Source organism: Cygnus atratus, chromosome 1 (genome assembly GCF_013377495.2).
Source record: "Cygnus atratus isolate AKBS03 ecotype Queensland, Australia chromosome 1, CAtr_DNAZoo_HiC_assembly, whole genome shotgun sequence".
Lineage (NCBI taxonomy): Eukaryota > Metazoa > Chordata > Aves > Anseriformes > Anatidae > Cygnus > Cygnus atratus.
Window position 1 is genome coordinate 58,526,253 of NC_066362.1, and position 16,077 is coordinate 58,542,329.

A 16,077-nucleotide genomic window follows, 5' to 3' on the forward strand; every position below is an offset into this window, starting at 1 on the left:
CACAGACGGGCACCCTGAGAGAGCGCGTTCATCGAGCGAATGACACCGACCTGAGAGGAGCAGGCAGCTGACAGAAAAGCACCAAACGAGACTTAGCAACAAGACTTGGCCTCGCCGCAGCACAGAGGACCCGCTGCCTCCTCATCGCAGCCGCCCGCCAAGCCTCCGCGCTTCGCAGCTCCCAAAACTTTAAGGAAGGTGAATTTTTAAGCGACTACAGCCCGGTAGCGACAACCGGGGGAGGACGGAGGCGTGCTGAGCACCTCCTTTTCCCTTCGCTCCCCTTTGCCCCTCGCACTGCCAGGAGGCGACGGGCACGGCCGGGGGCTGCCGTCGAGGGGCACCGCTCCCTCGGCCGGGCGTAGGGTCCGCTACAAAAGGGGTCGGGGCGGCTGGGCTCGGACCGGCACGGCTCGGAGGAGCAGCTTTAAGGACCGGCAGCTTTAGGGACCGGCAGGGCTCGGACCCTGGCTGCGGTCGGGCGCGGTGCGAAGTTTCCAGGACCCAGCCCCACGTCGGGGGGATCGGCAGCAGGACCACGCGGGGTGCGGCCCCCGGGGGCCGGGCAGAGCCGAACCGAGCCGGGCAGAGCCGAGCCGTGCCGGGCCTATCCGCAGAGGATGCGGGGATGGAGGCACAGCCCCGGCTGCCGCCGCTCCGTCCAACTCCGCTCCTCGTCCCGCCGCAGGTTAAAATTAAAAAGAAAAAAAAAAAAAAAAAAGAGATTAAAAAAAAGAGGCGAGCCGCCAAACTTTGCTCCCCGCCGCGGGAAGTTCCCCGCGGAGCCCCGTCCGTGCCGCAGCGCTGCCGGCAGCCGCGACCCGTGGCCGGCCGCCACCTGCCCCCGGGGGAGGGTGAGGTCTGGCGGCGGTGCCGGTGGCGGTGCCGTACCTGGGTGCAACGTACTTTGGAAGTAGAAGATGACGAGGATGAAGGAGCCCACGGACGTGACCAGGACCATCCTGCACACCCGGTTCATCCTCATTACTTCCAGCACCGCCGGCTTCATGGCGTTGCCCGGCGGCGCGGGAGGGAGGGCGGGTGGGGAAGGGGGGGGCGGTGGAGCGCCGGTGCCCGAGCCGAGCCCCGAGCCGGGCAGGGCAGAGCCGAGCCGAGCCGAGCCGAGCCGAGCCGGGCTGCAGGAGCCGCAGCCGCCGCCGCTGTGCCGGAGGATGCCCGGGCGCCCGCGCCCCGCACCGGGGGGCGCTAATGCCTGCGCTGGGCGTGACCACGCGGCGCGCCAGGCGGAGGGGCGCTCTGCGCCGCGCGAGGGGGGAGGCGGGCCGGGCGGGGAGCCGGGGCGGAGCGCTCCCCCCCCCGCGCCGAGGGGAGAGATGGTCCCGCCCGGCGGCGGCGGCAGCTGCGGACGGGAGGCGGGCGGGGACGCGCCGGGCTGCCTGGAGGGGCCGCCGCAACGGCCGGGGGCCAACGGGAGGCGGCGGCGCTGAGGGAAGGGGGCGACGGGCGCCGAACTCGGCCTCGTCCGTGAGGAAGCTCCGCGCCCCCCCGGGGTAGCGCCCGCTGCCAGCCCCGAGCGCCTCCCCTGGCGCTGGCGTTATGTAAGGCTCCCGTTGGTAGCCGCTCTTTGTCATCGCCTCGCCGCCGCGCCGGCCGGCGGCTGTGAATGTTTATAAGCGGCGTAACCACCGGCTTTCGGTAGCACTGAGTCATCCCCCCGTCAGCGCTGCCACCTGGCTGCCACAAGCGCAGCGGGGTTGGGGCGTAAGCGCCAGACGCCGGGTGTCGCAGTTACCGGCTGGTGCACGTGGGACGCGAGGGCGCTTCCCTCACGGTGCCCCTCACCAGCGCACCTCAGGGTGGGCGGATCGCACCGGCAGGCCACGAGGCGCCCGGCTGTACGCGGGAGGAAGGCAGAAGAGCTCGGTGTGACGGGACAAAACGGGCCCGAGGGGTCCACACGAGCGTTGGGGCCCCAGGACCTCCACATCACACCAAGGGGTTGGGGTGCCAGGACCTCCGCTCCCCACGTCACACCAAGGGGTTGCGGCAGGCCACAGTGCACGGCCAAGTCCTGGACAAGGTTTTTCGCGAACCACACCATAGGGCTCCCAAACTGGGACTGTCCGCTTGCTCAGAACTACACAGGTGTTTAAAAATACATCTGAGTATTAATACAAAGTCCACAAGTCCTCGTGTTAATCAGTCCCTTTGTTCTCCCGCTGCACCCCAACAGTAGTTTGCTACTACTTTTCCTCTTGCTAAAGTGAAAATCCTTTTGCTGATACCATCTTCATGGGTAAAAGGATTTTTTTTTTTTCCCTCCAGAGTTCTGTCTGTTCTTCTGGGGGGGGGGGGGGGGGGGGGGGGTTGGAAGAGGTCTTTAAAATGAAAATAGCCCTAAACAGACCCAGCCCAAAGCTGGAGGCTGGGAAGCAGGTAGGATAAAACACAGTTTAAGCCAGACGAACAAAGACAAACAAGAAGTGTGAGTATTCCTTCCTGGGCAATTGTGACGGAAACATCTAAAGTCATGGGGGCTTTCCATTCAGACAATTAAAAGGCTTTTTATCTAAAGGATAAACCATTTGCCTAGACGTCTGTAACAGAGTAGAGATTAGGTGGGCTTGGCCTGGAGTTGCCTTAATGAGAAAATATTCAATTTTGCTTACTTTCTGTAGATTTTTCTTTTAGCAGTTTTGATATGCAGTGTCATCCTAATGTAAAAGAAATTTTAAATAGATTTTTCCTCTTTTAAATCCAAACCTCAAAAGTGACACAAAAGCCTTGTACCAAAATCACTACAGAAAGAAGTACTTCTAATACATAACACACCAAAGTGACGAAGTCAGTCAATAAAAGCCAACCAGAAGCACAGCCTGGCATTTCAGTATGCATCCATCAGTACACACACACCAGTACAATAGCAACTGCAGTATTTTAACAGGAAGAACTGGGCTGTATCCAGGAACGTGGCTAAGACACCAAGGGATGAGGACAGAAGCCAAGGATTCAGTACTCAGGCAAGTAACATGTGCGAAGAGAAATGCTCCACACTGCTGGAGGTGGTGGTCTGTTACTCAGTGTGGCTTAACAATAGTTACTCTCTTCTTCTGGACATCACCGTACAATGGAAAGATGTAGCATTTCAGAGCAACAGGGGGAAAAAGAACCAGCTGTGTTGCCAATAGCCTTATTATAAGAGAATTGTAAAAGCAATACCTTCATTACATAAACTGGAAATTACAAGATTAACATTCATGCTCATGTTTGCAGCATCTAGGTCAATTTCAAACTATGGCATCCTTTTTAATGTCCAGTGAGTTAGGACAATGATGAAATTCGGCAGGTTTGTTTTTGTTTTGTAGTGGTGGTGGTTGGTTTTGTTTGTTTTTTGACATTCAGTCACCTGTACTTTGGATTTCCTACAGGAAAGAGCAAAAGAGAGCATGAAAGAGGGAACACAAGGAAATGCAGTTGTCCTTCCAGATGAGTGCCAAGTTTTCTAGTAGGTACAATGCACAGCTCAGACACTTTAAAGCACACCCCTGAGTGGATGATTTAGCAGCTGCAGAGCAAAAGGGAGACCTTGGGTTGTATGGTAGGTGTGATCACCTACCATTGCCGTGATAATATCCAGTGTTCAGTGTCTCTAAATAAAATATTCTCATCATCCAAGAGACTTCTAGAAAGAAAGAATTAAGAGCTTAAGAACCAGATGCCAGTGACATCAAAAGGAGTCCAGACAGTGTTTTGTAGATTATTTCATAACAGAAAAGCTTTAGAGAAAACAAACAAACAAAACCACCCACATCACTATTTATTGATAAAGCTCTAAAAATAAAACCACAGTTGAAAAACAGCACAGACAGAAATGCAGTGTGTAACAAACTCATTGTGCAATTTATGAAAAAATGACAAGCATGCTAATATTAAGGAGCACGTGGAAATTTAAAACAGAAATCCATTAGTAAAGAGAGACGTCAGTGAGAAACACAGGTATCTGAGATACAACTTATTTTGTTTTATATCGATAGGCTTCCTCCTCTTAAAAACAAAGGTTAACATTTTGGGGGAATATTTTTGGATTGGGACAACTAATATTATGAAGGGAATATGCACAAGCTTTTAGGCATGCAAGCTCTTCTTCAGATCTGGAACAGAAGCAGCAAGTTTCAGACTGTCTCACGTCTCTGATTGTTACAGATCCAGTCCCATCACAGCACTTACCACCGCAGAGTGAGGCTGCCTAGCTAAACGATCAATAAATCTTCAGGATCACCTACATGTCTCTCTGGTTACGTTCTGTGGGGATAGTTTAACTTCTTCTGCCTAAACCAACCATACCATAAAGAGACCAGGGTTTTGTCTTTGACCATCAAGGAAAAAGTACATTGCTTTAGTAAACCTGGACAGTCTATAAACCTTTAATCTGACGAGCTCTATCAAATTGCACAGCCTGAAAGTAGGAAGCCAAACAAAAAAGAAATATTTTAGGTGCAGGGCATGCACTTCCTTACTTCACAACCTTGCACCACAGCCTGAGATTGCCAAATACAATTTGACTGATAGGTAATGTAATTCTACTAATATATGATAATAGTCCTTTAAGGTACTGATTGTTTCCATGAAAAAAAAAAAAAGTCACTGAGAAGCCTCCTGATGCAGCTGATTTCAGCAGAAGTAGGACAAAGCTCTTTTACCCACAGATTTCTCAGTCAGCAATTCACTAAACACATGACTAAAATGCCACCCGGCTCCAGGAAGCCACTGCCATGGGAAATGTTAAGACAGTCCTTCCTGGAGCTATAAAAAGTCTTGCCCCTTCCTCTTCCCTCCAAATAAGAAAACTCACTTGTCTAACATGCCCTCAAAGTCGAAAAATCTGCTGAGTTTCTGAAATACCTTGTCCTGCATCTTGCATTTTCTGTGAATGCTCTGCATCTTAGAAAACAGCATGAATCAGGATGCCACCTCCTCATGGGACTCCCTCAGCAGAACCATTTCAGCCTCTCAGGAAGGAACAGATGCAGCAATATAGCTTGGCCTAGCCAGAATGAGCAGTTGCTTATTGCTGAGCAGGAACACATTAATTAGACTCATGGAACAAACAAACCTAAACATGAGTCTTACCTGATCTTCTAGCTTTCCCTTTGTTAGGCAATGCCTCAATTCCTCTCTACCCCAAGCAACCCAAGCTACTGAATTACAAGGCGAGGCCACATTCTCGCAGTGTCTTACTCTTGGTTCCAAGAGTTCTTTCTTACTCTTGGTTCAAGAGTCCTTTCCCAGGAATGTCAGGTTTATCCTTTTCCACTTTAAGATACATTGTACTAGATGTCACTCTGCTACCCAACCTGCTTTTTCCTAATGATTTCATCTGGCTTTGTTCGAGACGGAACAAGTTTATGGCTTCTTGGACCACACGCTTCCCAGGTAATGTAAACCAGATTTTGAGGAGAGGCGGTATTTCTAAAGATGCAATTTGTGTTATCTGAATGGTCACATCTGAACAGTATAGTTGTCTCCACTTCCCTTCTACTGAAAGACCACAGTTTACTTTTGTGCTTTATTTTCCCACGGAGGAATTCCAGTGGGCTTCCTCCCTTCCTCACAAAACTCACTAGTGGTCCCTTCTCTGCGGAGAGCTTACCCTGGGGAGCAGAACAGCTTTTCCAGGTCTAACTACGGATCTACTCCCATCTCTGAAATGCATGTGGTGACTTTATCATCATCTATTGTTAGTCTTTATTATTACCTATTTACTATTACAATTATCCTCAGTAGAAAAACATCCTGGCAAGCTTTAGGAAGCACTGGTCTAGTATAGATCCTTGCAAGAACCGTTTTTGCCAGCATGGTAAATACCCAGTCTGCAAGCATTCTAAGCTGTGCTGCTAACGACAGTTCACTGACAAGACTGGGTGAACATGCTTGTATCTACTAAATACAAGGGCAATGCAGTCCATTTAAATAACTTCACAATGCTGACAAAAGTTTCTGATACAGAACTGTCTTGATTTAAAGGCGGAAGAATGTACAATCACTGTCAAGTCAAACAAGATACATGAAAGAACAAGGATATATTTAGCTTAACTAAATTCATGAGGAGAAACGATTAATCTTGAAATAAAACATATATTTCTTCTTCTATAATAGTACTTACAAGAAAAATCAGTGTCTGATAGTTCCAAGACAACTATGATACTAATTGTGAGGCTGTTAATTAAACGACTTTGGGGAATTAGGCATAGAAGCAATTTTTTAAGCTTTGCTTTCAAAGATGCAGTTTCTAGAGGTGATGGATACTTACACCTCTGCCAACTGTGATCTGCAGCTGCACTGGATCAAACCCAGTGGCCCAGCAGTCAGTGGCTCACAAAGTCACTGGCATCAGAGGAAAGTTCAATAAGCCCTGCGACAGGCAGCAGTGGTCAAGTCTGCCGAAAGACTGACATTTGCTTGTGACATTTATTAGCTAGAGCTTGGCTTTTGTCCTGCAATGCCAATGGCTGCACTTGGGGAACAGCCCCCAAAAATCAGATCCAAGAAAAATTCCAGTGCAACCCCATCATCTCAGCTACAACCAGAGCAGCCAACACAAATTCCTAGGCAAAGCAGACGCTAAAATATTTGCCAAGTTCCACTGAAGCTCAGTTCTCTTTTTTTTTTTTCCTTCTCAATTCTATGTGCAGTTTCTTTGCATTTTTCCCCTACTGCCAGTTAAGGACACTCTTTATGAAGTGAAATTATTGGAGTAGAGTTTAACAAATGTGAGGGAAGAGGCAGCTGCAAGGCAAGCCATTCTGCTCATGCAAATTCCCCTTGCATTGAGGTAGTTGCATTTGTTACAAGGACTTGTAAAGTGGTCAGGTATTTTGCCCAGCAATAGTGGGACAATCTTGAGCTGTGTTTAAATTCATGTCTCTTTTTCTACCGACCTTAGAGCACCAGCAACATCTGAAATGTGACTCAGAGCATACAGAGGCTGAAATAAAAAAGAATTACTGGCTTTTCATGGGGTTGCTCGTCCTAATTCTATTCTCAGACACCAGGGATTACTCATGCTCTTCAGAACATATTGCTGGTATCCTGCTATGCTGCTCATTAGACACAAGGGTCTCACAATAAAACGTAGTAGCCAGGAAGGCAGGATGCTGGTAGCTGTTGGCTAGCCAAAGCAGCATACCACCAGAACAGTACGCACTGCGTATGCTTTACAAGCTGTAAGTATGCTTGCTCCATTTACCCCACAGCAATTTCTCAGCTAAAATCCAAGCAAGCTACTTCCAGGAGCAAATTGATTTGTCTCCAAGAGTTGGAGTGGTTTATATGTTACTCTGGAGGGAAAAAAAGAATCCGGCCAAATAGGAACAAGAACACATACTTAAAAATGAAAAATCATCTTTGCAGAAGGGAAGAAAATCATAGAATAAATTATTGGGAAGGAGAAAAAAAGGAACAAGGAAAATACTCACCCCACAAAAAAAAAAAAGGAAAAGGAAACTGGAAAAACAATTACTTCATTTGTTCCCATTTTACTTTTCTGAACTGAAGATAAAACCATCCCCTCCACTTAGTGATTTTAAAAGTGCCTTTAAATGATTGTTTAGCTTTTCTGAAACACTCTCTGATTATTTCTGATAATCTACATAAATTGCCATTATTTTCTGTAAAGGGTTTCTTTCAAAATCATCATTATCATCACTTCTGGTGTGGATCCATCTCACCAAACCTTTAGGTGTGTATTTCATCCAGCTGATCTCCAACCATTTGCTGTAGATGCATCATTAAATTAATGGAAAGGAAAACACATTTACATGACACAATTCACTTTACCTGTTTTAGACTTCTAAAGTGCAATGAGATGAATCATGCCCTAGAAGTGCCCCTTGAGTGAAAAGCTCCTGGACATCTAACTCTGCTACAGACACCTATATTGCACAGGGGGAAGGCTAGGAAAAACAAATCCCAACCCATGTTTCTCAATTTCTTTTTGCTTTGTAGGACATGCAGCCAAACCTCATATTTTCTGTACTCTATTTTTCAGCATTATATCCTGTTTTCATGTCACCTACCTTACAAAATACCTTGCAGTCAGAAATGGGAGGCATCTTCTTCATTGTTACTTGAGCATGTTAATTTCAGTAAGGCTCATTTTAGGTCAATAATATGTCCTTTCTTTTCCTATATTTTTTTTTCTAAACAAACAAAATCCATCTTGGGATAAATATAAATATTTTCCTTTTTAGAGTGCTTCCCATTTAAAAGTTTTAACCTTATGTCAAAATTCAATACTGTCATAAAAGACTTCAGTTCATTGTAATTGCCAAAAGATCCTTTTTTACACGTATAGCTACTACACATTCAGTTTACACACATTTGATCTAAACGTACATTTGAAGTCCTTAGGATTTGCACGTGTGGAATGTTTTTCAAAATCAATGGCAAGTTAACATAGTCTGAAGTGGAAAGTCACATACCTCTCATATTGCCATGCTTTTCTTATGTTTCATTCCTTTCATATTTGCTTTAGGAGAAAGAAATCTGCAAAAGCCAGAAGCACAGGTGTGAAAAGCAGATCCAAGGCTGAAGCCAGGTTTCTTCTGCCCAAAGGATAACAGCAATACTGAAAGTCTTCAGACTGCTGCTGTTTCACGAGAGGCAGCAATTCATACTTACAAGCAGAACTTCTCTCACTGTCTACACTACAGCGACCTTAGGCCTGAGAAGTGTTATGAGAAGTTTAACTGAAAAACACTCTGGGATTATATGGAACAGTTTAGAAACACATCTAAAAGAAAAGCATTTTCTAGAGATAATTAAATGCCCTCACTCCCCCCTTTCACCATCCTTCCTCAATTAAAAGGTGTGACTTCAGGGACTCTTTCTATTTAAAGGATGTCTAGGTGATATTACAGGAGAGAGAACAGAGATAATAAATCACACAGAAGCTGTTGAAATAATGTTAACCAACCTGTAAAGACATTTTTCCAAATCACTTCACACATTCATTACTCCATCAGTATAGCATCTATATAACGAGTAACTCCTTATGTTTCCCCTCTGATGTAGGTTCCCATTCTTATGAACCACCTGCAGTGGAGCTGCGATTCCAACTGTGCTATGAAGTCTCTGCAAAGGAGAACGCGACCCAGCTCCAGCAATGAGAATCTATAAACACCGTTGACAGCTGACTATGCAAAGCCACAATTCACATGGTGAAGCATTTCCTGACCTGAGGAAGAAAAAAGGTCTGCATTTACCACTTGTTAAACCATATTAAGGAAAATTAACAAAATTAGAAAGGTAACCCAGTTTTAGTAATACAGTAAGTTTTCCTTTGGCAGTTTAGAAGGCAAAAGGGGACGTTTCTGTCACTTTTCTTCTGAACAGCAGGTTAAGAAATTTGTACAGAGCAACAGCAGCAACTACAACACATTTTCATGATCCATTCAGATTTGGTTTCAGATCTGTTTGATAAAACATGAGCCATAATTCTATCAAAGTTCATCTCTTCCTAGAGTTGGCCTAGGATAACATACCCACGTTGACTCTACAACATCTCTGACAGGCTGATGAAGAATGAATACCATTAACCTGTCTGTCTATCCCTGCACAGGAAGAATGGCTATTTGCTATATGTGGTTCACTGATAAAAAAATAAAAATCAGAAGCGCTTCCTGAAGGCTCCATGCTGCCTCATTACTTCATTACTTTCTTATAATCCGTATTTATGTAAAACCAATAGAGAATGTATATACGTGGCTTAGACTGCAGCAGTTTCCACCTTCATTGACTTTTCAAACCTTTTCGTTCCCTTCTCACTAGTCTCAAAATCAAATAATGTTGCAAATGCATACTAAAAGATCCATTGTTTTTTCCTCAAAAACAAAACAAAACATATAGCTAACACTGAGAAGAAAGTTTTCTGTGAATGCAAATCAAAACTTTCCTTTCCAATGACACAAAAAGGACTTCAAATTAATTTATGGGTAACTACTGCTACAGTGTTCTTTTGAGTGAGAGAACTTCAGACTTGCTACTGTAAAGCAAGCTGATCTGCTTCTGTTGACAGAGCGTCACCCCTTCAGTAAATAATGCCATACAATTGAGTCAGCATCAAGCATAACAAGGGCGGGTGATGTTTTCTTGAAGAAGATCAACCACTGGGGGAAGAAAAGATTGCCATATTGTCAGGAGATCCATTAAGGGAAGTTTGCATCTCCACCTGGTGTTAACTGCTCACTCTAAGACCAAAGATTTTTATCACCTTTGTTTGTGTCATTTACCAAATCGACTTTGTTCGAGGCCATGGTGTAACTGAGTGTGAAGGGCTGGCCTTGGCTGGCTGACAGACCTCACCCACCTGCTCTCTCACTGTTCCTCCTCAACAGGACATGGAGGGGGGGAAGAAAATAAGATGGAAAAGGTTGTGAATTGAAAATAAGGACAGGAAGATCACTCACCAACTACCATCACGGGCAAAACAGACTTGGGAAAGATAAATTTATTACCAATTAAAAATAGAGTAGGCTGGGCAGAAATAAATAAATAAAAATAGTTTTAAAAAAAAGTTCCTTACTTATGCTCAGCCTCACTCCTTCATTCCTGACTCTTCTACCTCACCCCCTTCCACAAGCAGCACAGGGAAGATGGGGAATGGGGCATGTGGTCAGATCATAACACTTCTTCTCTTTTGCTCCTTCCTCCTGCTCCACCTCAGTGTCCCTCACACAGGGTACAGTCCTTCACAAGCTGCTCCAACACGAGTCATTCCCACAGACTGCAGTTCAAGAACTGCTCCAACATGTGTCCTCCACAGGCAGCGCCTCCTGCCAGAAGACCTGCTCCAGCGTGAGCTCCTCTCCACAGGGCCACAGTTCCTGCCAGGAGCCTGCTCAAACATGGGCTCTCCAGGGGCTGCAGCCTCCTTTTGGCACATCCACCTGCTGTGGTGTGGGGTCTTCCATGGGCTGCAGTATGAGTATCTGCTCCAGCACAGTCCTCAATGGGTTGCAGTGGGGACAATCTACTTCACCATCGTGTTCCCCACGGACTGCAGGGGAATCTCTGTACCAGCACCCTTCCTTCTTCACTGACTTCGGTCCCTGCAGGGTTGTTTCTCATTTTTTCTTCGCTCCTCTTTCTCACAGCTGCTACACAGCCTTTGTTACCCTTTCTTATGTATGTTTTCAAAGTGGTGCCTTCAGCTTCACTGATCAGCTCAGCTTTGGCCAGTAGTGGGTCTGTTTTGGAAGTGTGTCTAATACGGGGAAACCTCTGGCATCTTCTCACAGAGGCCACCTTTGCAGTTCCCCTGCTACCAAAACTTGGACACACAAGCCTAATACACTGAGGAGGTAGATGTGGTCATCCCTCGGGTGTTTGGACTATAAACCTTTCCCCTTCCCGCTCCTCACATTATCACCAGTTTGTTTGTGAAGTGAAAAGTTAAACAGATCCAGTTCAAACCACAGTCTGCTAGCCCACCATGTAACTAATGGGATTAAAAAATAAAAATAAAACATCTGAGTCATTCTAAGGAGAATGTAAACCATGACCAGAAAGCACTTTAGGGAAGTGGATTTTGCCAGAGTACACACAGCTTTGGATAAATGCAACACAACTCTTACTGAAACAAGATTTGAGGCTTTACAGTGTCAAAGCAGCAGCAGCAATCCGTGCCACTGCCACAAACCCTGCATGAGGCTGGGGCTACACCTTCCCTTCCAGAAGAGGCCAGAAGCACTGATCGCTATTGCTGAGCCCCTTTGGGCTAGTCTCTTCCCTGCAGAGCTATTCCCTTTGAAGACCAACAAGAGTTTTCTTTTAGCATCGCAGGCAGAGTCCTCTTTTAGCAGTACGGAATCACAGAATGGTTGAGGTCAGAAGGGACCTCTGGAGGAACCTGGTCCAACCCCTGCTCCAGCAGGGCCACCCAGAGCTGGTTGCCCAGGACCACGTCCAGGCGGCTTTTGAAGACCTCCAAGCAGGGAGACTCCACAGCCTCTCTGGGCAACTGGGCTGTTGCTCCATCACCTACACAGTAAAGAAGTGTTTCCTGATGTTTAGACAGAACCTCCTGTGTTCCAGTTTATGCCCACTGCCTCTTGTCCTTGCACTGGGCACCACTGAATAGAGCCTGGCTCTGTCTTCTTTGCAATCTCCTTGGGGTGTTTATAGACATTGTTAAAATCCCCCTGAGCCTCCTCTTCTTCAGCCTGAGCAGTCCAAGCTCTCTCAGCCTCTCCTCATGGGAGAGATGGTACAGTCCCTTGATCACCTTGGTGGCCCTCCTCTGGGCCACTTCCAGTACATCCATGTCTCTCTTGTTCTGAGGAGCCCAGAACTGGACACCGTACTCTAGGTGCAGCCTCACATGTGCTGCATAGAGTGGAAGGTGACCTCTCTTGACCTGCTGGTGATCCTTTGCCTAATGCGGCCAAGAATATTTTTAGCTTTCTTAGCAGAAGTAGGATGGGCCATTATGGTAAAACCCACTCACAGTTACTCAAGTATGGACAGTCAGTCTCATGGACTTTGGTCCTCAATGAGGAGGGAATACCCTGTAACATGCTAGGAGATCACCTTTCCTCCTCATATCAGAGAGGAGAAAAGCACCATGTGAAGGCTTGTGGCAGCACTTCAAGGGACAAGCAGAAAAGCTCCCTTAGAAAAGGGTCATTCCCTTTACCTCATAGGGAAGATCTCCCTGAAACACCTGGAACTTTACTGCTATGGTTTCAGACTAATGATACACTCGATTTCAGACTTACCATAACATATAAGGCTGAGGGAAGAAACGAAAACTAGGTCATTCCTTTAATAACTAAACCCAGTGGCATGCCTTGCCTTTAGCTGAACCTTTGAGGTTGTGCTTCTGATGACTTTATTTACAAGTTTATGTTAATTTTGGTAACAGCCTTTAGCTGTCACAATGCTAGCAGCATATGCCAAATCCATGTATACTAAAGGAAGCATCAAGTAGCTTTGCATTTAGGGCAGGAAAAAAAAAGAAAAAAAAATTCTCTCTCCAGGGACCCAATCATCCTGCCAGTTTAAGTTGCAACACACACCTGATGTGCCTCAAATTAAGCTTTCTAATTTGTGTATAAAACTGGGTCACAAAGCATATTTCCTCTTCCCCTCACCCCCCTTCACAGCTCCTATACGTTCTAGTGCACTCTAGCACAGAGAAAAAAATATGCTGAAGGGTAGAGCTTTGTGGATGGCTCTTCAGTGTATCTATGATGTGTGTTACAAGTACAGCTTGCAACCAGCTTCTGAGGCAGCACGCTGACTCAAAACAAAGTGTGCTTTACCATGGGGCTCTCTGAGTCTGTTATCATTATGCTGCTAACGCTATCAATGCGGTAATCTTGCCTTCCTCCTATTTTGTTTTTAAATCCCCTCCCAATTTGTGTCACCAGCATCACAAAGTCTGTTATTTGCCAAGTGTTTCTCACTCTTGAGTTATGTAGGCAGTTTCCAGATTAGAGTTTGTAAACTAACTAAATCATTGTTGTTATTCGTTTGCAAAGCCTTGGTTACAATATGAAGTAGTCACAGAAGATTTGCTTTCTTCTCATCTAGGTACAGGCTTAAAAAAAAAAAAAAAAGATTTTTTCTGAAGTTAGATATAAAGTAATCTGTACTTACTTAAAAGAATTACCATTATACCGTAAACTGAGAGATAAAACATTTGTCAGGCATACTGACAAAGCCCTGCAGTCAAAGTCTCTTATCACTGAACCATCCAGACAAACAACTCAAGCTTTTATCCTCCAGCAGATGTTCCAGCTGCTCAGGTTAGTGGAATACCCATTTCCATCTCTGCCCAACAACAGCAGACTCAGGCTCTTGCAAGTCACCATCTGACACCAGGAACAAAAGGTCAAACCATAGTCTAGACAGAAGCTGTAAACTGTGATGCCCAAAAGCCATCAGTCTGACAGCCTGAAAGAGGAGCCTAGCAGAATTTTTGCAGCAGATTAGGTACCTTAACAAACATACCTCCTTCCCATTAGTGAAGGACAAACACAGGCCAGATTTTTAGTCCACATTACATTTTGCATGATTTTAGTTTCTCTCTTTCTCTATAAGGTACTCACTCACCTCATTTTAGTGAGGCAGACCCAAAAGCACAGGTCAAATACACCAGAGATGTACCTTGATATAGGCAGGATAAACTCAACTGAAGTTACTACAAGAGTTCCAGATATTATTTTAACCCAAGGGTCAAATTCAGTCTGCTAGCTGAAAACAGCTAACCAAAAAGCCATGGCAAATCAGAGAATTAACCTATACAACTGTTGCACCACCATTCCTTTTCTCTCCAAATTGGCCATGATGTCAGTACTGCCATCCCAAAGTCAAGCAGTACAGGCATCCCAGCTAGCTCTCTTACACTTTTTATTTGACCTCCTCAGGGCCCAGATTTCACCGTACCTGTTTTATAGGTTGCAAGTAGAACAGCAATCTAAGGTGAGGAACGAGAAACACAGCGAAACATTCAGGATTTATGCTCAACTAATGCCTCATCACCTCTCTGCTTGCTAAGCTCTACAGTAGCATCAAGGAGCAGGGTTGAACACCTTTGGTATTTGGCTACACAGCTCTAATATGCATGCCACTCCTGTGCACCCTGCCTACTTTGATTACTCCTGCTTTTGGCAATTAGCACCAGGAGATTAACAATTGGCTCCAGGACAATTGACTCTGGAGGCAATTAGCCTCTTACAGGCACCTCACTGGTTGCCAATTTCAGAGAGGTGAGAGGTGCAGGGGCTATTAATGAAATGCATCAGGAAGAAATAACTGAACTGTCAGTTAGTCTTGGGCCTCATCCATAATTCTGGTTAAGAACAAATGCTGTAATTGTACATCCCACGTGAATCACAGAAGGCTAAGTGAAATCATCCTAGAAGGACTGCTTTCCTTTGCCACAAATAAGGGATTCGTGGGATGCTCCCATTACAGTAACATCCATTTAAAATTTTCCCTCTTTTATACAAATTAGGTGGTAGTGAAGTGAAATGACAAGGACGCAGCTGTGGCAATTTAAAGTCGTACCATCCCTGCCTGACTTCTAAAGCACTGAGTAGACACATCTCTCTTCCAGCCTGGCGTTGTATGTAAAGACAGCTATCTTCACAGCTGAGTGCTGCCTGGAATGCTGTGGTCAGTTTGTAACCAAATCCAAAAATACATGAGCTGCTGCAGAAGCAGGTGGTCTAGTTGAGCCGTTTAAACAGCAATAAACATACATACATGTATGTATTTACTATTTGTAATACACAATGAGTTCAGTTCAGAAGTCCTTAATTATTTGAAACTTTATTTATATTAGTAAGAGTTGTGTGTGCATGCATCCTTTGAGAATAGAGAAGATGTTTTCCAACTTTTTACTGGTGTTTTTCCTAATGTTGGAAAAGCAGGTAATGTACACCTAACACAGTGCTACCTCAGCTCTATACCAGGAGCTTCTGGGGAGTAAATCTGTGAAAGGAATTTGGCATTCTGTTCCCGCAGCAGGATCCTCTTGCTCCCAGGGGAGGGAGAGGTGCTCAAGATTGCCAAGAAATAGTGCACTAAGCAATCCTCAGAGGGTGCTGTTGGCAAGGCTGTATCTTACATCTTGTCCCTTTCCAGGATTTCATTTCATGGCTATGTCCACCTGGGATTCACAGCCCGCAGTTAGGTATATTATCTAATAATAATGTAGGTATTGCACACTTAATAACCCCTGCGGCTGGGACTGGAATTCAGGACTCCTGTCAGCTCTAAACAGCAACTTGAAATTCTCAGCCCTGCTTCAGTTTGTTTATGAAGATAGACAATTGGAAACAGCGTCATAAACCATATTAAAGTCAAGACAAACGTCATTCACTGCTCTCTCTTCATCCACCAAGCCAGTCATCTCATTGTAGAAGCTATCAGGATGGTTAAGCATGATTTCCCCTTCATAAATCTACGCTGACTACTCCCATTCACCTTCCATCCTTCATGTGCTTAGAAGTAGTATCCAGGACTAGCTGCTCCATTACTGTCCCAGGTAGCGAGGGAAGGCTGTCCAGCCTGGAGTTACCTTGATCCTCTTTCTTGCCCCTTCTTGCA

The 16,077-nt window shown here is 45.5% G+C and overlaps 1 protein-coding gene across 2 annotated transcripts in view; it reads right to left on the reverse strand.

Moving 5' to 3' along the window:
- CHST11 (carbohydrate sulfotransferase 11) overlaps positions 1–1,014 on the reverse strand; it is a 173,374-nt gene extending 172,360 nt beyond the window's left edge. Inside the window, exon 1 of one of the 2 annotated variants that reach the window (XM_035565579.2) lies at positions 907–1,014. In XM_035565579.2, coding sequence (XP_035421472.1) covers positions 907–1,009 — 103 coding nt within the window. In that variant the 5' untranslated portion in view covers positions 1,010–1,014. Of the gene's footprint in view, positions 1–891 lie in introns of both variants that reach the window. The other variant, XM_035565570.1, reaches the window with a different exon arrangement.
- Positions 1,015–16,077: the final 15,063 nt, after the last annotated feature.